Source organism: Elephantulus edwardii, unplaced genomic scaffold (assembly GCF_000299155.1).
Source record: "Elephantulus edwardii isolate Elephantulus edwardi_28Jun2011 unplaced genomic scaffold, EleEdw1.0 scaffold00070, whole genome shotgun sequence".
Lineage (NCBI taxonomy): Eukaryota > Metazoa > Chordata > Mammalia > Macroscelidea > Macroscelididae > Elephantulus > Elephantulus edwardii.
In genome coordinates, this window is record NW_006399820.1 from 14189794 (window position 1) to 14211638 (window position 21845).

The 21845-nt window shown below is 39.3% G+C and overlaps 1 protein-coding gene across 1 annotated transcript in view; it reads left to right on the forward strand.

The window, feature by feature from the left end:
• The window catches only part of KIF13A (kinesin family member 13A), a 302781-nt gene that overhangs the window by 252197 nt on the left and 28739 nt on the right, over positions 1-21845 (forward strand). Inside the window, 11 exon segments of the mRNA XM_006888691.1 lie at positions 2291-2431; positions 3779-3928; positions 7276-7437; positions 8821-8994; positions 11545-11696; positions 13596-13728; positions 13898-14044; positions 16278-16316; positions 18315-18414; positions 19676-19802; positions 21482-21537. Of these exon segments, the coding sequence (XP_006888753.1) occupies positions 2291-2431; positions 3779-3928; positions 7276-7437; positions 8821-8994; positions 11545-11696; positions 13596-13728; positions 13898-14044; positions 16278-16316; positions 18315-18414; positions 19676-19802; positions 21482-21537 (1381 nt within the window).

Genomic DNA, 21845 nt, shown 5'->3' on the forward strand with positions numbered 1-21845 from the left:
CAGATATATGCACACCCATGTTTATTGCAGCTTTGTTTGCAATAGCAAAGAGCTGGAAACAATCCAAATGCCCATCAACAAACGAATGGATAGAGAAGCTGTGGTATAGTCACACAATGCATTATTATGCAGCATTGAAAAACTCAAAACTCGTGAAATATTATACAAAATGGGTGACCATGGAGGACATTGTGCTGAGTGAGATATCTCAGTCACAAAAAGATAAATACTGTATAATGCTACTGTTATAGAATAGGATTGATATGGGGGTTGGGGAGAAACTAAGAAAAGAGGGGATAAATAATGTGCATGGCATTGAAACAGACAAAGGAGAGAACTGTATAAAAGAACATATAAATAGGTATTATTGGCATGACAGGAGTCCAGAATAAGAGTTGCATAGTAAAGTGGTTGGGTGAGGGAGGACAACTCTATAACAATGAAAGAATATTTTTTTTCCCCAAGAAAAAAGCAAACTGGAGGGGTAGGGAGGACAGGGAGAGAAATGTGTAAAAATGAATGAATGGAAATTAAATATATATTTAAAAAGTTTACTTTCTGGTTTTGTACAATTCTGTTAAATGTTGTTTTAAAAGCCACACAGAAACCGTTATCCTAAGAACGTATATAAAAACTACTGGAATGAAAATTTCACATTAAACTATTCTGTTAATTCTGTTTCATTATTGAGCAGAATAATCATTTTAGAAATATATTGAAGATACAGTATTTGCACTTGTCTCTCCAACTGGATTTTGTTTTTAAATTTAAAATTAATAAAAACTTAAGAAATGAAAAATACTTTCTTTCTGAAATTGAAGGTATGCATGTATTTTGTCAAGGTGTATCCTTTTAAGAGTAAAACCCACAAGCAAAGATGACTTGGATGTTGCCTATTTTTGTGTACCCAGAAACTTTTTTTAATTATTATTAAATTTTATTAGTTTTAATGAACATTTACAGAGATTTTGGGTTCTCATTCATTCATTGTTGCACTGTTTTCTCTACTCTTCTCCCCCACCCCCACCCCGACCCAGAAACATTTTTGTAACCATTAGAAAGTTTCCTGTAATTTGCAATCTTTTTCCTGTAGGAAGAATCATTGCAAAAAAACATTATTTTCTTTTTTTGCCCCCTCCATGATGCATCCTTGAAAGTGAGCCAGGCCCTATCCCAGCATCTTTATACGTTGTATTCTTTGGTGTGTGTCCCCTCCCTCCTTTTGAGTAATTTATCCTATGTCTATACATGAAGAGATCTGGTGGCCTAATGGTAAGAAGTTGTGTAGCCAACCTGAAGGAAAACGATTCAAATCCACCAGCTACTCCGTTGATGTGCTGTACTGTCTCTGAAAACCCGCTAGAGGGTCAGCTATGTGTCAGTTTCAACTCAACAGGATACAACAACAACATATGTAGAATTATACATAAACATGTAATACTTAATACACAAGGATGTGAAGCATAATAACATAGCAACAACCAAAAATATAGAAAAAGCCATGACACTGAATGATAGGCATTAGTTGTGTATATGGTAAAGACATGATGGATTGCTTTAAAAAGCATGTCTGTGAAGGATGTTTAACAATATAAGGAAATAATCACAATAGAAAACTATAGAGGGATGACTGGGCTATGAAATTGTCTCATTAGTTGTTATTGATTGTCATAGAAATGTAAAAGTATATGCATGAAAATACGTAGAAGATGAGAACCAATCTAGACTATTGCCTAGATTGTAAAGTTCTACTTTCCTCTGTATATCTTCCCATTGCAAGGAAGCTCTGGTAGCATAGTCCATAGTAAGCAGAGCTGCCAGCTCAAAGGCTGAGCCTTCCTGGTTTAAGCCCATTAGCAGTTCCTCCCATGCAACTTATAGCCTTGGAAACCCAATGGAAGGTCAGCATTAAGTCGATTTCAACTTGACAAAAGTGAGTTTGTACACGTTACTATGTTTTTTATAACTGATTACTGTGTGTGTGTGTGTGTGTGTGTGTTTGAAAGCAGGAGTGGCATCCACTTCATAAACAACATGCCTCTGAAACACTATGAACTTTGATAAGTGTCGATAGTTGTCGAGATGTTTCAGGCCTTTTGTTTATAGGGTCACTATGAGTCGTGCTCAACTCAAAGGCAATCAACAACAACAACATATATGTATATATCTCTCTCTGTGTGTGTATATATGTATGTATCTATTGTTTCCGCAGCCCAAAAAAGAAGTTATCCATTATGTTTATGAATTAATATATTAAAAGTTTGTTTTGTTTGTTTTTCTCATTTTGCAGAGAGGGGCAATAGTAAGTGAGCCAGCCATTCAAGTGAGGAGAAAAGGAAAGAGTACTCAAGTGTGGACCATTGAGAAGCTGGAAAATAAATTAATTGATATGAGAGAACTTTATCAAGAATGGAAGGAAGAAGTTCCAGAGGTAAGAGACACAAATTTAAAGGAGGATTGATTATACTTCAAACAGAGAATACAAGAGATTTAGCTAGCAAAACACATACACACACACAGAGACACACACAATTGCCAGTAAATATTTGGTCAGGGACCTCTCTAGAGTTCTAAAGAGCAATGATGCCAGCTTAAAGACTAAGGGGCACTTGACCCAAGTTGCTGCCTATGCATCTGAAAGCTGGACAGTGAATAAGGATAAATGAAGAATTGTTACCTTTGCATTGTGATGTTGGTGAAGAATCCTGATTATCCCTTGGATTGCCAAAAGAATAATCAAGTCTGTCTTGGAGGAAGTATAACCAAGTTGCACCTTAAAGGCAAAAATGGTGAAACTCTGCCTCACATTCTTTGCGTATGTTGTCAGGAGGGGCTAGTACTTGGAAAAAGACAACATGCTGGGGAAAGGTGGAGGGTCAAAGAGAAGACCCTCAACAAGATGGATAGATGGAATTATCGTGGCAGTGAGCTCTTGAGCACATCAGTGATTCTGAGGATTGCATAGGGTAAGGTTCAAATTTGTTGTTCATAGCACCACTGTGAGTCGTAATCAGCTTGATGACACCTAACAACAAATAACAGGAAAGTCATTTAAAAGAGACACTAAAATGAATAGCAAGTAGAATCGGTAAGGTAGCATGTGACCCACACACAGATGGGAACGAAGTAAAAAACATACTGCATCATTCTAATTGGCCTCATTTTTACTATATTCCAAGAGAAATGAAGTGAGCTCTCAGCGTGCAGGGAGCATATGTTCGTATGCCCTCGCTGTAGCTGTGACTGGGCAGATTTCTCAGAGTGATGTTAGTAAGCATAATCTATTTTGTGAATATCAGTAAAGGACAAGGAGATTTGGGTAAGAAAAGGAAACAAAAGCAAAGGAAATTATATTTAGAAGGTAGCAGGCAGAGTGTGGTTCAGAAGATAAAGCAATGACGTAAGGAGAAATGTCCCCCATGGATGTCATTCTGGTGGCCAGAAGCTGCGCTGCAATACCAGAGGCATGTGGTTCTAATCCACCAGCTGCTCTGTGCAGTTCACTGCCTCTGAAAACCCTCTGAAAGGTCAGCTGTGAGTTGATTATGACTCATCAGCACACAACAACTCCAATTAAAAATCCCCCTCATATATGCTAGTTGTCATCTTGTGGCTGGGTTTTGGAGTTTTTTTAAAAAAAAAAAACATACAACATGACTAATTTTATTTCTAGTTAATTTGGCTTTTTTTTTTTTACCTTTTAAATGCTCGTTATAACGACATTATTTAAGTGGATGTTTTGTTTCTTACTTCCCTACATTCCCCTGCAACTGTTCAGGCAAAGAGACTCTACGGGAAGCGAGGTGACCCCTTTTATGAAGCCCAGGAGAACCACAACCTAATTGGCGTGGCCAATGTGTTCTTGGAGTGCCTCTTCTGTGATGTGAAGCTCCAGTATGCAGTTCCCATCATCAGCCAGCAGGGGGAGGTAAGAACAGACCAGCCACAAAGACAATGACAGTGGAGAGTTTGTGGTTTTAACTCGATTGTTTTTCTTGAGATCAAGAAACTCAGATAGTCCACATTCTTTTATTCTCTACTAATGCAGTTAAAAATTAGTATAATTAAGTTGTAGTTTTTAAACATTATTATGCCAGATTTTATATTTGCAATTCACAAATTTTGTCCTTTTTCCATATATATATATACACACACATACATATATCTTTTAATTATATATTAGTTTGCATACAGAATTTGTATAGGTTGTGCTACATTCATATACATTGTGTTTCACACATTCCTTCTTGCGCATTGTGTTTCATGCACTCATTCCCATATATTGCATTTTATAAAACCAATTACCATTGATCTATGTCCACAATTCCTCATCTTTTCAGCTCCCCACTGGATCGTTCCTAATTCCTTTACCCCCTCCGTCCATCCATCAAACTGTCTGCCGCTGTGATTCCCTCTCCCCTCCCCCTCGCCTTCCTACTCCTTTCCCTTTTCCCTATTGATTTATAGACACATCTTACTGGTTATCCTTCTATTTTTCCAATAATACTCTTATGCAGTATTTGGCCTTCTTAGACTGAGTTAGTTCATTTTGCATAACGCTTTTCAGCCTCTCATGTTATACAGTATTTTTTTAATTTGTTGCTCCTGAGTGCTGTATAGTATTCATTCTATCATGTAACTATACCACAGTTTCTCAATCTGTTTTGTTGATGGACATGTGAGCTGTTTAAATTTTCTTGCTATTTGAATAACGCTACTATGAGCATCAGTGTATACATCTCCAAGTACATATTTTAATTATCGATTAAAAATCCTGTGGTGAGGGAGCTCTGGTGGCCTAGTGTCAAGAAACTGTACCACAAACCCAAAGACACATGTTTGAATCCACCAGATACTTCACTGGAGAAGGAGGGGCAATCTCTTCCTGTGCCAGTTGTATCTGACTCGAAGGTACAAAGCAAGAAAACAAACAAACAAACAAATCCTGTGGTTGTTGTTGTTATGTGCCGTCGGGTCGTTTGCAACTCACAGCGACCCTATGTACAACAGCCCTAAACCCTGCTCTATCCTGTGCCAATCGCATTGCCTCTGACACACCCATCCGGATTACCCCAGTCATTGAATCAGTCCACCTCATAGAGGGTCTTCCCTTCCCTTCCTGCGCTGTCCCTCCACCCTACCAAACATGATGTCCCTCTCCAAGGACCTGTCTCTCCTTACAACATGTCCAAAGTATGTCAGACGAAGCCCCAGAATCCTTGCCTCCAAGGAGTAGCCTGGTTTAACCCTCTCTAGGATGGATCTGTTTGTTTTCTTGGCAGTCCATGGTACATTCAATACTCTTCTCCAGCATCACAGCTCAAAGGCATCAATTCTCCTTCTATCCTCTCTAGTCATTGTCCAACTCTCTGATGCATAACAAATGATTGCAGAGACCATGACCTGTGGTAACTAGATTAAACTCTGTCTCACAGTAATTTCTCTTTTAATCTCTTCCTTTTGTGACATACTGTTTCTTTCCTAACTCCTAGCCTTAGAAATGGTCATTTCTTTTGAAATCCAAGGGATTAGAGAAAACAAGCATAAATATCTATGCTGTCTGCACTCATTTTGAATTCTCATATTGCATTTATTTGGACATACTGTTCTTATGTCAGCTTAAGAAAATGTTCAAGCTTAAACTTTTAAAAAATGTTTGCCTGTTTCATCATTTGATGTATTCCTTTTTAATATTTGATTCCTAGCCCCTTCTTCAATGACCTACAAACTTGAATTACTAAGATGTTTCTCATGATCCTTAGTATAGGCTGTAGATAAGAGAGACTATGCTACACAAAGTCAAGCCATGAAGTAGCCCCTAGGTGTTTAAATGTCCTGCCCACCTGTGTTGGCTATAGATTATGTGTTCACATTCTGCAGTAGAACACTGGTGACTAGAGTCACTCTTTCCCATGATAAAAATGGTGTCCTTGGTGATGCTGCTATATGCAGTCAAGCTGAGTAGAACTCATAGCAACGCCATGGACAGCAGATCTGTACTTTGTCCTAGTCCTCAGTATTACCAAATTCTCATGGAATCCAGACTTCCTGGAATATGATAGCTGGCTTTAATCTGTTCCAGGACTGATATAGAAGCGTAATAAGACTAGGGGTAATACATAAAGGCAAGTTTCCAGGGGACAAATCTGGCTTAAAATGAGGCAAAGTGATTGAGTGACCAGCCTCTGGGAGGAACTGACAAGTGGTGGTAGCTTTTGAGCAGCTCTGAAGGGTCCTGTGGCATGTTTCTCTCTCCGATCAGTGCTAGACCAGGAGAGGTCTGGGATACTTGTTATTTTCATTTGATGATACTGTGTACACTCCTCACAATGGAACTGCAGTCTTCGTACTTCCTTACCATGATTCTCATTATCATGAAAAAGAGGAAGATCATAAAGCCTTAGAAAACACTAAAACAACAGCAATGAAGGAAGTAGTAACAAGGGCCATAAACTGAAGGAAGTCGGCGCAGAAATGTAGACAGAACAAAGAATCAGCAAGGACACAAAAAAGAGTGCAGCATGAAACAGTGTGCAGCTTGGGGGGGATCTGCCAAGCAAGATCCGTCAGTCACAAAAGGACTAGTGTGGCATAAAACCACTTTTATGTAAAGCTGAGGAAACATTCACACATAGACAGAATTCATTTTGGGTGGTTCCTAGAAATGGGAAGCTAGGGGAAAGGGAATAAAAATTAATAAATACATGAGGTAGATGAAGGGAAAGGTAAATACACAGCATATTGAACAGATATTATGCCTAATTAATTCTATTAACCTATTGTAGTTCTTTTAAAAATTTTATAAAATGGTTCTTCTTTTTGTACTTTGAAGTTATTTTAAAAATATGTGCTTTTCATGAATATTAAAAAATAAAATATACATAAATGATCAAATGAAAAAGTATTGTGATTTGTAACCTTTCTTTCAAAAAACATTTTTAAAAATTGTGATTTGAGTGAAATTTTTTAAAAACCAAAAGATGTTTTTATTAAAAATATACATTTTTATCACATTAATTACTATACTCACAATGTCATTGCTTTCTTACTTCCTTCACCATGTGATTCTCATTTCCATTCATCCTACTACTGTCTCCCTTCTGAGCTTTATCCCAGGGCAAATACTGACCTTTTGATCTTCTGTGGTTGTTTGGTCTAAAGAGCATATACCTCCCTGGTATTACTGTTCACCCTATAGGCTTGTCTGTCCTTTGGAGGGAAATTGGGACACCACTCAAATGGGATGCCCTTTACCTCTCTCTTTCCTTGGCCCAGGTTGCAGGGCGTCTCCATGTGGAAGTGATGCGTGTCACAGGGGCAGTTCCAGAGCGTGTGGTGGAGGATGACTCCTCGGAGAACTCCAGTGAAAGTGGAAGCCTGGAAGTCATAGACAGCAGTGGGGAAATCATTCACCGGGTCAAAAAACTGACGTGCAGGGTGAGAGGACGCCGATAGGACAGCTTGTGTAGATGACCTTTTAAACTGCCATGGTGGACAATACTTTTCCACGAGTGCGTAGCACGTTCTGATAACAGTTGCATAAAATTTGCATGTTGTTGTTTTGTGCTTTTGAGTCACCTGCAACCATAATGACCCTATGCACAGCAGCTCTGTCCCAGTTACTGTATCTTTCCATCTCACCCAGGGTTTTCCTTTCCTGTGCTGTCCCTCCACCCTTCCAAACATGATGTCCTTTTCCAAGAAACAGTCTCCCCTAGCCACGTGCCCAAAGTATGTGAGACAGAGCTTAAAAATCCTAGCCCCCCAAGGAGAAAATTGGTTTCACCCTTCCTAAGACAGACTTACTTGTTTTCTTAGCGGTCCATAGTATGTTCAAGACTCTTCTCCAACTCCACAATTCAAAGGAATTAATTATTCTATCATCCTTAGCTATTGTCCAGCTCTCTGATGCATAGCAAATAATTGCGAAGACCATGGCCTGGATCAAGTGCACCTTAGTCTCTAGACTGACATCATTGCTTTTCAGTACTCTGGAGAGATCTCTGACAGCAAATTTTTCCAGTGCAATACACATAAAGTTTTCATAGCATAGTGTATTTATTTGGCATGTGAGAACTTTACACTGCTTAGTTAGCTAAAGAAGGACATGTGTGTTACTTAGTTGGACTCCCGGAGTAGTTCAGACAGTTAAGATACTCTGCTATTAAACAAAAGGCTAGAGATTTGTATCTACCCAAAAGATTTGCATCTGCCTTAGATCAAAGGTCTGGTGATCTGCTTCCAAAGAATCTGTCCTGCAGAGCACTGCTCTCCTCCATCACCCATGAGGTTGCTGAGAACTGAAGTCGATAAGATTTACGTTTCTTAACTAGTAGGAAAAGTTTGCTGTTCTGTAAGTTAACTTTTTAGAAAAATTTACATCTAGGTCAGTCATTAAGAAAATTTTCGGGGCTTGTGTGCATTTGTTTGCAGGTTTGTAAACTGAAGCTACAGCACCATGCTATACTTTGTAGATAAAACACTTAATGAAATGGTGCAAGTATTTACAGATGTCAGAGGCCATCAGATTTATTTTTTATATTACTTAACTCTTAAATTTGAGGGAGTCACATGGTGGCATAGGGATAAGAAGCTGTGCTGCAATCCCAAAGGCACACAGTTCAAATCCACTAGCTGCTCTGTGGGAGGAAGATGGGCCGTCCCCTCCTGTGGGATTTACTGCCTCTGAAAACCCATTGGAGTGCCAGCTCTGACTTGGTTCTGACTCAAAGGCATTCAACAACAAAATAAGCAAAAAGAAAAACCCCAAGTTTTCTATGTTTTTTTTTTTATAGTCACATGCATTTTTCCTCTCTTCAGGTAAAAATTAAAGAGGCATCTGGGTTGCCCTTGAGCCTCTCTAATTTTGTCTTCTGTCAATACACGTTTTGGGACCAGTGTGAGTCTACGGTGGCCGCACCTGTGGTGGACCCTGAAGTGCCTTCTCCTCAGTCCAAGGATGCACAGTACACAGTGACGTTCTCCCACTGCAAGGTACAGGTGACAATGCTGACTGAGCTGTGTGGAGGCACCTGGGTTAGGTGCAGCTCAGAGATCTATTTCTAGCTTAAAATTTTTCCTTAAAATTTTTTTTCATTAATTTATCATTTTGTGGTTGTTTTGGTTTGTTTACTTCAAAATGTATTTCCATTCCACAAATACAAGATATACTTAAAAACCCAAATAACTTGGAAGTATTAAAAATCTGGGGGGAAACAAACCCCAAAACACAAACCTCTTTCCCTAGAGTCTTATTCACCAGTTGTAAAATAAGCTATGGCAGTTTATGCTTTTGTGCACTATTAAACACTTTTAATTTTGTTCTACAACTTTTGTATGTGTGTGGCAAATATATGTACATACACATAAATGGGCATAGATGTATAACTTCATAATTTTTTTTTAAATGAAAGTGGGTCCATGACAATTTCATCTTACTGGGTTCTTTTCTATACACACCCTTGTTGTTATTGTTTATTGGTACTTATTGATTTTTAGTGTAGGGGGATATCTTAATGTATAAGTTGATATACTTTTTTTTTCTTTTTAAATGCAGCAAAGCATTGTAATGTACCCTGAATTTTAACATACATGTTAAGTAGGAAAGGTGAGTTTTTGAGGAGCGTTGGATGAATGTACTCTGGTTGGTCACATGACCTCTACAGCTTTCATGCAGGGCTGCCATGATTCAGACAGACAGACTCCATCCACAGCATAGTTTTGCTTTTCATTGGATGTCCTCAACAGAGAGGGATTCTCAAGACTTAAATCACTTAGCAGGCAGATTCACCTCGTCACCCCTAAAATTCCACTTCTGTAAAGATGACAGGCCTTTTTTCTTTACCTGTATTTATCTGACCTATTTCTAATAATCTTTAATAATCATATCCTCTTCCCTGAAAATGTTAAATGTCCTTTGAGTATTCTCTGTTATTTCTTTTTTGTTGTGTACCATTGAGTCACATCCAGTTAGCACAGGAGATTGCCCCATCCTTCTCCAATGGAGCATCTGGTGGATTCGAACTGTGCACCTTAGGTATCACAGCACAGCTTCTTGCCACTAGGCCACAAGAGCTCTCTTCTCTATTATTTCTTTAGGATCCCCAAAGCTGGTTTTTTCAGAAGGATGGGATCTAAAATTTATATACCTACTACCCATTTTTTATAAAATCTGGTCTCACTGCCACTAAATTTGCTGTGTGACTTGAGCTACAGATACTTGTTGGATTTATGTTTTTCATAGTTGAAAATATAGATTGTACTGATTGGTTATTAAATTTCCTTCTAAAAATGCTGATGTTTACAAATGAAAAGAAGAGAGATCATGTAGGGTAGTTACAGAGAAATGTCCATCTGAGATTCCATAGAGGCCATTAAGAGGAAAATGGATTTGAGATCTTGCCAGCTGAATTTTTCTAGGTGATTTGCCTTTTGCTTCTTCAGGGTTCATTTCCCTGCAGTTACCTGTGTATATTTTAGACTAAGAAATTGAGGTGGGAGAACTCAAGACCACGACCACATAATTATAAAAATAATTCTTCAAAATCCAATTCTGTGATTAGTCTTCTAAGGTATAAGAAGGCACACTTAGAAGTTCCTATCTTATGCACTGAATTATTTTTTTTCCTATAATTATATTTTATTAATTTTCATAAACATTTACAGAGATTTTGGGCTTCCACTCATTCATTGTTGCACTATTCTCTCTACCCTCCTCCCAGTTTGTTCTTGTCCAAATGCCACAGTGCTTGTCAAAGCCAGTTCTGATTAATCTTCTTTGTCAGTGTATCCTTTGCCATTCCCTATCACTCCTCCCTGAGAGAGACTTCACCCTGAGTCATAAGGAAAAGGGGATGGCATATTCTCTTAGCTACTTCCTGCTGAAAAGGGACGCTGTGGGTTTCAGGGTGAAGATCTTCTCTCACTACTCTAAAGGGCCCCTTTGGCAGTAGGAAACACATAGACTATTATGGAGATTGATTTTGGAAGCACTGAATTATTTTAAGCAAGCTGGAAGTCTCATGGAAATAAGAAGATGTGAGAAATAAGGGAACATAGACCTAAGTGGGCTCTGACACCAGCACACAGTATGGTTTTAGACAAGTTGCCTTCATCAGTTCCCTTGTTTACAAAAAAAAAAAAATCTGTTAAATTGCCTTTCTAGATTTAATATTCTGTGAGTCCTTGTTGCTTTTTTGTAAAACATAAGAGGTGTTTTGTTTTTGCTTTGTTTTGTTTTTTTTAATTTTATTATTTTCGTGTGCGTGTACCGTCAAATCAGATCTGACTGGTACAGGAGGAGATTGTCCCTCCTTCCCTGGCAGAGCATCTGGTGAATTCGAACCATTTGCCTCTGGGATTGTGGTTGCAGGTACTTGCCACTAGGCCACCAGAGCTCCCCTTGTAAAACATAAGAGGTGTTTTTAAGGTTGGATCAAGTTGATGTACTCCAGATTGAATCTACATATTGCTGAAAGATAAAAAGGAAATCCGCAGCCTCCCTACATAAGTCCTTTTGCTGTTTCCTCTCTTTTCCTGTCCCAGGACTATGTGGTGAATGTAACCGAAGAGTTCCTGGAGTTCATTTCAGATGGAGCATTGGCAATTGAAGTGTGGGGTCACCGGTGTGCTGGCAACGGTAGCTCCATCTGGGAGGTAGATTCTCTTCACGCTAAGACAAGGACGTTGCATGATAGGTGAGTGTTTATCTGAGCTTCTGATGCAGGTCAGGCATAGCCCTTGGACCTCGGATGCTCTGTACTCTGGTTACTTAAGACCAAAAAATTACAAAGATAATTTAAGCAAATTCTTTTAAAAATAAAAATTTAAACAAAAAACTGGTTAAGCAAATTACTATACCCCTCTGAGGTTTTTTTTCAAAACAAGCATGATAAAAGGAGCTACTGGAAACCAAGGGAGTTCAATGGAGAAAGTTTTTCCAGCAAATGAGGCTGAATCTGCTCCACTACTCTCCCTACTTTCGGAGAACAGCCCATTTCTCTTTCTCAGACATGTCTTTCCTAATAAGTCTCCTTTACCTTAACCTTAAAAAAAAATAACACACAAACAAAAAAATCAAATGGGACAGAAATAACAGTACATCTGCATGGGAAGGGAAGAGTCAACCTTGAACCTTGCCATTCACGGTTGCTGTTGCTTACCGTCAAGTCAGAACTAACCCATGGCTGACCAGCAGGTTTCTGGAGACAGCAAATTGTGTGGGAGGAGATTGCCCATCATTCTCCCATGGAGTGTCTGGTAGATTTGAACTGGGTACCTTTTGGATTGCAGCACAGCTTCTTACCACTAGGCCACAGAGCTCCCTCACTATACAGAAAAATTAATTTTAAATGTGTCATAACTTCCTACATGAAAGATGAAACTGTAAAGGTTTTAGGAGAAAAGAGGAGAAGAGCTTCACAACTTTGGGACAGTCACAGACCTCAGAGACGGCACAAACTATGAAAGAAGAAATTAGTAAATTGAACTTAAAAGTTCATTATGAAAATTAATAAACAAGTCTTTTTGGTGTTGAATGGCATCGTAATGGAACCAACTCTAGCTGACCCTCTGATGAGTTTTCCAAAGCTGTAAATTACAAGGGAGGAGACTGCCCATCTTTCTCCTATGGAGCAGCTGTTGGATTTGAACCACATGCCTTTGGATAAGCAGTGCAACTCCATGCCCCTTGGGCCACGACTAAGGAAGCTAAGAAAATGACTAAGGAAGTCACAAGCAAAACTGGCACTTTCTCATCAGATGGACTATTCACCTTTTTAAAAAAAAAAAATTTTTTTATTTTATTATTTTTGTGTGAGTGTACCGTCAAATTAGATCTGACTGGTACAGGAGGAGATTGTCCCTTCTTCCCCGGCAGAGCATCTGGTGGATTCAAACCATGTGCCTCTGGGATTGCAGTTGCAGCTTCTTACCACTAGGCTACCAGAGCTCCCCTTATTCACCTTTTTTATAATCCAAGAATCCCATTGCCAAGAAGAATAAAAACATGTATTCACAGACAGATTTGTACATTCATGGCACCTTTGTTCATAATACTTCATTGTGCAGTATTGTGAAAAACCCAGATATCCCTCCACGGAAGAATGGATGAACAAATTGTCACCTGTTCACTCTGTGCAATTGTACTGAGCAATAAAAAGTTACTGGTAAACATCTGGATGGATCTCAGAAGTATTAATGCTGAAGGAAAGAAATCAGACACAAAGAGGACATTCTGCATGATTCCAATGTACAGTGCTAGAACAAGTGAATTAGTCTGTGAGTTTAAATGGCTGAGGCAGGGAGGTGAAGAGATTGTAAGGGACGGAGCATGAGGAAACTTTCTGAAGGTCTGGCTGTGTGGATTACAGTGGTATTCAGCAAGCTGCATTTAACAGTATACTCAGGACCTGGCCTTTTCAGTGAATGTAAGTTATACCTCAGTAAAATAAGTGACAGAACTTATATCATAGGTTGGAGAGTTAGGTGCATGAACAGTCTTTGTGAGTAGATGCTCAGTGAAGGGTGATGTTTTACTATTACTGATGGTGATCCTGGATAATGGCATTGTTGGGTGTTGAACTGTGGTCCTGCAGGTGGAATGAAGTGACCCGCAGAATAGAAATGTGGATCTCCATCCTAGAGCTGAATGAGCTGGGAGAATATGCTGCCGTGGAGCTTCATCAGGCTAAGGATGTCAATACAGGAGGCGTCTTTCAGCTACGACAGGTACTAAGTTTGTTATGTGCTGTCTATCTGCCCTCCTCCAGTCCACAGATTTGGGAAATTTCTTTAATCATTTCCATCTTTGTTCATGACTTCTTTCCTTTTCTTTACACCCCGTCTCCCTTCTGTCACCGGCACCCACTCCCCACCCATCTCCCCTTCTGCTCTACAGGGTCATTCTCGTAGAGTGCAAGTAACAGTGAAGCCTGTCCAGCATTCAGGGACACTGCCTCTGATGGTCGAAGCCATCTTGTCAGTATCCATTGGCTGTGTAACAGCCAGGTCTACCAAACTCCAGCGAGGCCTGGACAGCTACCAGGTAAGACAAACAGATTCAACAGAGTATATATAACAAAGATTGGTTGGTGCAGACATAAATCCGTTAATGACGTGTCTTAGAAACCTGTTTGTAATAAAAGAGATCACTACACCTGAGCCATCCCCATTACCTTTTTTTATTAATCTGAATTTCTTTACTTGCTAAAAGTTTAATGATAATAAGTTTCTTCATACACACACATATTCATGCTATAGTACTTGGTTACTGTGGCAGGATTTGCCTTATATCTGGCCCAAATTGTGTTAGATATTTGGCATTGCTACCTGATCTAGTTCATTTTTATTACAATCATAATATTGTCCTAATTTTTTTTTCTCCTCTGACATCAAATCCTTTGTAACACAAAGCCACCCTCCTTTGGGTTTCCAAGGCTGTAAGTCATTACGGAAGGAGACTACCCATCCTTCTCCTGAACAGCAGCTCCTGGATTCCAATTACCAACTTTTCAGTTCACCATCTGATGCACACCGTGCCGTCGGAGCACCTAATACTACCCTATATACTGACACATTGACATAATTGACCAGCTCTTTGAAGCCTCTGGAATTCTTTTTTAACCAAAGGTTAACTTCATGTTGGGTTTTTTTATTATGTTCGTGCATTAAATTTTACATTCTTGTAAAAAAGAAGGTATAGTGAATCTCCTCAGAATTGATCCCCATGGCAGGGTTTCCCCAGTTCTGCATGAGAGTGAACTCTGAGATGAGGAATTTGTACTTCAGTGCACACTAAGCTTATTCCCAGATATCATCTTGGTCCTGAGGAGATCACACTGGCACATTCTGGCTCCTTCTCTGCCATATGTAATAGGGGACACTACCTCTTCTTTAAAGAATCGTAATGAAGAGAAAACAGTTTCCTTAGACTTTCTCTGGAGTCTGGGCATAAGCCCAGCTGATTGTGAGCATGGTTCATCTCTCTCAATTTCCTTTTGGTATTCAGGCCAAACTTTTTAGGAAGACTGAAAATCCCTAGGTAGACTATCCCCAAGAAAGGCATAGCTGGATCAGACACTGCCTTCCTCACCCCAAGCCAACTTCCCTACTGGCATTCAGAGCCTTGAGGGAGAGGGTGAATGAGGCTCCAAAGACAGGGCTATTCTGTTTGGGAAATGGCCCACCAGCCTTTTCATTGCATGTATACAGCGTGTGGAGTAAGACTCTGCCTTGGGTATGTTCCCATCCTAGATCAGTTACTCCCTTGGTGGCCATCTTCTAGTTTGGCTCTGGAGCTTACTAGAGCCTTAGACCTGGAGTTAGGAGACAAGATCTTTTAAGTCTAGCTCACCCTGCTTGATGACTGCCGTGGCTGGGTATGTGTAAATCCCCTTTTCTCTAAAATGACGAAGTGGACTTCTAAATTCTCTGAGGTATCTTTGTGCAATAAAATTTTATGGCTTAATAAGTCTCTGGTCATAGATTAAAACATTGAGTCTATGTCTTCTAAACCAAGACCTAAAACTACAGAGGTTTTTATGGACTGGCCAAGTACCCATTCGAGGAATATTTATTTGATTATTTGAATTCTCTCAGTGACTCCTTTGGAATTTAAATGATTATCGAAATTTGGGCTCTGACGTATCTTTTTTTCCTCCAGTGCTAAATACTCTTTTAAAAACTCAGTGCCAGCCCGACATATCTAAACTCTAGCTGTAAAGTCTGCATCACTTGTTGCCTTGCTCAAGGTCCTGCCTGGTAACTGTAATGATCTCTCAGGCTAATGTGGTTGGAGAGTTCAGGGCTGATTTCTAATCCTGATCCTACCAGTATCCATGTGTCCTTGGGTTAAACCATTTCATCTTTGTGGTGCATAGTGCCCTCATCACTAATCCAAAAGAAGAGATTTGCCAAAAAAATCTCTCCATCTTTCTAGTCTCTTGTAGCTTTGCCACTCTGTATTTTTAAGCCCATCCCCAACCTTGGATAGCCCATCTGTCTGTAAATACATGCCGGCTATTTGCATAATAAAAGGGATGAGGGAATTTATTTTTTCCCCCCAGTGTAACTACTTCCTTAATAAAAACCTTACATTCTCTAAATAGAGGTAACTTAAGTAAGTCCACTAAGTCTTTTGAGATGCAATTAAGGGTTTTTTATGTTCATGTTGTATGCTATCTGGTATAATGTGTGTTAAGCTAAAGAATTATTTTCTTCATGTTAATCTGTTTGAGAAACAAAATGCATGTCCTTTGTGTTTATTTTTTCCCTACCAGAGAGATGATGAGGATGGTGATGATATGGATAGTTATCAGGTATTGCTGCTGCTGTCAATCCTGTGGCATGGGGCACAGCTACTGCTAATAGCCAGCATCCGCAAAGCAAGAGCAGGGAGGAGGAAGGACAAGAAAGCAAGAATATGCAATTTCTCACTGGCTTTAGATTTGCTTTAAGTGCAATCAGAGATACAATGCTCTTTCTGTAGATTGCCTTGTCAGCTCACAATTTATCACCAGATTGTGCACTTTTGGTACACTGTTTCAAATGAATAGTTTCTAAAGCCTTGCTAAGCAAGAACATTATCACTGTATTAAAGTCAAAATGCACACAGTTGCCTATCTGCAATCTTTTGCTGGAGTCTTATCCTGTCTTATGCTAACCTGCACTTTGTAAGATTCTATCCAAGAGATTGGTATTATTCTAATATGCCATCCAACTTTAAGAGACTTTGTCTAGACAAGAAAATTGAAGACACTTGAAGCACATAGTTCTGTTTTCATTTTAGCCAGTTTTAGGCATTGACTTAGTCATCCATGACTTGGAGAATTCAAGTCTCTTCTGTTTTGAGAATCTATGAAAATATTTGCAGATTTGAAAGTTTGTCCCATCAAGACTCACTGACCTGACATGATGGGACGATCAAAGCAGCAAACCAGGTTGAGGTTTTCTGTATTTGGTTTTCCAGTCTTTGCACTGATTCCTCACACAGGAGTTTAGAAGAACATTTTCCTGTGAGCTTTCCTAGATGCAAGCTGTTATCCATAAAATCTCAGAGGTCTTCAAATAGCACATGTCTGTTCTTAAAGTCAAGTCCCTAGGGAGCACAAACAGTTTGCACTTGTTTACTTTAAAAACTAGTGGGTCAACCAGTGGTCCCATGGGAGACAAGTCCTGGAAATCTCCTTCAATTATGATTAAAGACCCCACTGCCCAGAAGGCATTTCTGACTCAGAGGGACCCAATGAGACAGAATGGAACTACACTACAGGGGTTCCAAGGCTGTAAATCTTTACAAAAGAAGATAGGCACGGCTTTTTCCTGTGGAGCAGCTGATGGGTTTAAACCACCAACCTTTCGATTAGCAGTCAAGCACTTACCCACCATACTACTAGGGTTCCTCCAGTTAAGGCTACAGCCTGAACCCCTGTGCAGCTGTTCCTCTCTGTAACATATGAGCTCTCTCTTTGACTCAGACCCCACAGCAGTGATAATCAACAGCAGCTCTTAATACGATGTCTTAAAAGTTAGATTGGGGTTAAATAACTCAAAGTATTTTGACTAGGATCTGTGAGTTTTTTCTCCCTCCTCATAATTTTATCAAGAAAGACAGCAAAACAAAAGCAAGCTGTAGGGGAATTTCCCATCACCCCTTGGATTCTCATGATGCCATTTACTAATGTCCTGCGGGCTGTTTGTGTGCTTTCTGTCACACTGTTCACGGTGAAATCCACCAGGTGCTGCTGGGATTTCTTAAAGCATGGCTGAGTGCATGTGGGGTTTTGCATGTTAGGTGTTTGGTTAGCCTCATGGTAGTTGTCGGAAGTAAAATCTTTGCAGCAAGTTTGGTAGGGTCTCTGCCTGCCTTTTCTTGCATTTCAGATAATACCTACTTTTGGGCCACTAGGATATGAGCTTATGTAATGACAGTCTTGTTCCATTCCATTTGCTCTTCCATGGTTTGGGCTCATAGCATCCTGCTTGGAATCACAAATCCTTCAAATGACTAGCAATGATTTAAATACACATGCAGAGTAAAAATCAACCAACAGCTGGTATATTTTGAGCTTATCCTGCTTTTACATGTAATTTTTCCTCTGGAGATCCAGCAAATGTGATTTCTATGTAAAGGAATCCTCAATCAGCATGCAGTATTTGTGAGCCTTCTTTGATTTCTTGCATATTAATCTCACAGCTACTTTCAATGGCCTCTCCTACTATGAGGTTTCCTGATCAACGTAAATATCCTTGAAAGCAAGAAAAGAAACGATTGTCCCTTCCATGTACAGCAAAATATTTTCCCTCCCCAATGTCAGGAAGAAGATTTAAACTGTGTAAGAGAGAGATGGTCTGATGCACTCATTAAAAGACGTGAATACTTGGACGAACAGATAAAAAAAGTCAGCAATAAAAAAGGTAGGTGATATTGAATGTTGCTGAAAATTGTTGAAATGGCAAATGTTTTGTTACCTATATATTCACCATAAATTTTTTTAATGTTTACAAAACATATAAGAAGTTTCTGAGAATAGTTTCACTTTTACAAAATAGTGGTAGTTATTTTTTTTCTATTAGTAATATAACAGCCTCCTAGCTTTTTTGAATTAAAAAAAAAGGATAATTATTAGTGGTTCTTTTTGTGCAAGACTGATTTTAAAACATCCTTAACATGACAATACTAAATACTCATAAAACTGTGGTTTTTACTGTGGCCGTAAGTATTCATCTCATATTTTGTTTGGAGGAACACAGATAAGATCTGTAGCTTTGTATGATTTTGTATTCTAGACTCTGAACTTTGACAGCAGTAAAAGGGTCACTTCAGAAACTGTAGCATTTGTAGGTCACTGCCCACCACTGCAGAAGTGCCCTTAACAGAACCATGCTACTACTTAACTCTAAGATGCTAGTTGTCAGTGCTGGCTCTGGCTGTCTTAGATACTAGAGGTGTGCCTATAAAATGCTTAATTTCCTGGCTTCACAACTCACTTTGACTGCGTTTAGACAGCTTCAGAATTAGAAGATGGCTAAGAGGACTTCAACATAGATCAACTAAATCTCTTCCATATTGAGTATGGAGGACATAAATTTGGTTGTGAATATATGGTACATTTTATTTGAGTGAAAGTTTACGAATCATTTTAGTTTTTCATAGAAAGCAAATTTATTCTCAGTTTGCTTTGTAACATTCATTGTCATTGATTAATGTAAATGATTGGTTAGAGTATCTACTTATATAGCATGTTGTAATGCTCTATCTTTATAAAACCATTTATTTTTTTATAAAGCAATGCCATGTTTAGTCTTTGTCAGTTTTTTTCAACAAGTGCATGAATTAGATATGGCAGAAAGCCTTATTGAACTGATTTGGGAACCAAGACTCACTTTTAAGTAACTTTCCTAATTTAGGGAAGCCGCAGAGGACCCTGCTTCCTCATTCCTGTCCCAGTGCCCTTTCTACTCTTCCTGCTCTTTGGCACTGTAAGCCCACATCTTAGCCACTCTGAGCTCATCTGCACATCTGTGTTGAACGTAAAAGCCTCAGATCCTTTTCTGGAACACAGTGGCTATTTAAACTGCTTGTGGCTATCGCCAAATGAGAATCTATTTGCTTATTTTAAATTTAGAAATTGCTCTTGCTGTCTTCTTGGCCTTCATCCCTCCTTTTGATCTGCAGAGAAAACAGAGGATGACGTGGAGCGGGAAGCCCGGCTGGTGGAGCAGTGGGTAGGGCTGACCGAAGAGAGGAATGCTGTGCTGGTCCCAGCACCAGGCAGTGGCATCCCCGGGGCACCTGCAGACTGGTGAGTCCCGTTGTCGCTCCAGGCAGCCTGGATAGGATACTGCAGAGTACTGTGGCAGAAGTCATGCTCATGCTGTTACGTCTGGGACTCTTACAGAGAATGCTCTCCGGGCCGTTCTCGGAAGGGCACCTCTAATAGTACTTATCCCCTCCCCTTCCACTTCCTCTCACAGTATTTACCTAGTCATGAATCCAAGGCTATGCTCATTTGCTTCTTCCAAAGCACCTTGAGCCTTATTCTCGCTTCTTCAGGAATTATTTATTTTTAGCTTCAAAAAAGGATGTTTTAAACGAGATCTGGTGGCCTAGTGGCAAGGAGCTGCACTGCAATACCAAAGGCTTGTGGTTCGAATCCACCAGAAGCTCCGCTGGAGAAGGCGGGACAACTTCCATCCGTGCAGGTCGCATCTGATTCAACGGCACATCATAGCAAGAAAATAAATAAATTATTTAAAAAAAGAAGTTTTAGATTCTGCTTGAAAATGCCAGGAGATAAATCGGCTTAATTTGGTCTAGTTTGATACCTAGGTTTGAAAAAGAAATCACCTAAGTATATGTAAATAATGTGTCATTCAATTACCTGCACTGCGTGGCATACGGCATCATGACTGTGGAGTCAGATTTGGATTTCATTTTCAGCTTCAATTCTCGTCTCTTTCCTTAAGTACATTTACTTGTCTGAGACTTAATTTCCAAATCTATTACTGAAGTTAATTTTTTGGTACTTTTGTGAGAATTAGAGATAATGTATGTAAAATAATGTATCCATTCATTGGATAGTAGTTGCTGTTAGTTCTTATTCTCATACTTATTACATGCTCTAGGTGATGAAGTGAAATCAGATTCCTTTTGTACAAAGAATATGCAGAATGCATCATCTCCTTTGAGCAAGAATATAAATATTAATGCTATTGTTCAATGATTAGTGTATATGATGGTAAATGAGGATTCAATGGGTAGTGTTAAATGTTCAGTTCTCAACTATTAACCAGAAGATTGCTAGTTCGGATCTAACTACAGTTGCCTCCTAAGCAAGACCTGGTGATCTACTTTGAAAAAAAGCACAGCCATTGAATAGCAAATAGAGCATGCTTCTAATTCTGACACACACAGATTAAAAATCAGATAATATATCAACAAAAGTATAATTGATTTCATGATCTCTTTTCTAGAATTTGAAAACTCTGCATGTACAGCACATGATTGGTAACCTGGTATATTTCTCATTACAAATGTGCCTATCATGTTGGGTCATAAGGCTTGCAGGTCATGTGAGAGCCATTACCTATGAGCACCATTTCATCCTGATGTCACTTATAGGTGCTCGACCAGTCCTTCTGTATGGAGAGGCCCCCTACCCATGCTGGTTGTGCTGCACCAAATGTCACGGCGTTCTTCAGGGATGAGCCTTCTGATGATATGCCCAGAGCAAGCAAATTGGGTGATGATCAGTTGTGATCCATAAGGTTCCCATTGGCTGATTTTCAGAAGATTTCCAGGTCTTTCTTCCTAGCCTGTCTTTACTTATAAAAGTCAACCACTGTGAAAACATTTTACTAATACGAGATGTATCTGATAGTGGTATTCTATGGCTTCCATATTTCTGTAGTATTTTATTACTTACTTAACAGAATGCAAAATGCATACTTGGTTATGATTAAATTTTGTTATTAAATTTAGGGTCCCACCTCCTGGAATGGAAACCCACATACCAGTTCTCTTCCTTGATCTGAATGGTAAGTAATACTTAAAGGTCTGGGATATTCCCGTGTTTTCATGAAGACTTGGAATATACTCAGACCCAAATAATTTTGATCTTTAAATCACTTTTCCAGAGGGAGTTCATATACAATTAGTGTGTAGAATCATTGGAAGAGAGATGTATATATTCAGTCTAAAAAAAAGAATATTCTTAGAGAGATGTAAAATGATGTAAATATTGGAGCAGTTGCTCTCAAGCATTAATGACTGTAGAAGTTGCCTAGAAAGTCGTCGCCCTCAAGATTCTGACTCCTTAGACTTGATAGGAGTATAGGAGTCTGCA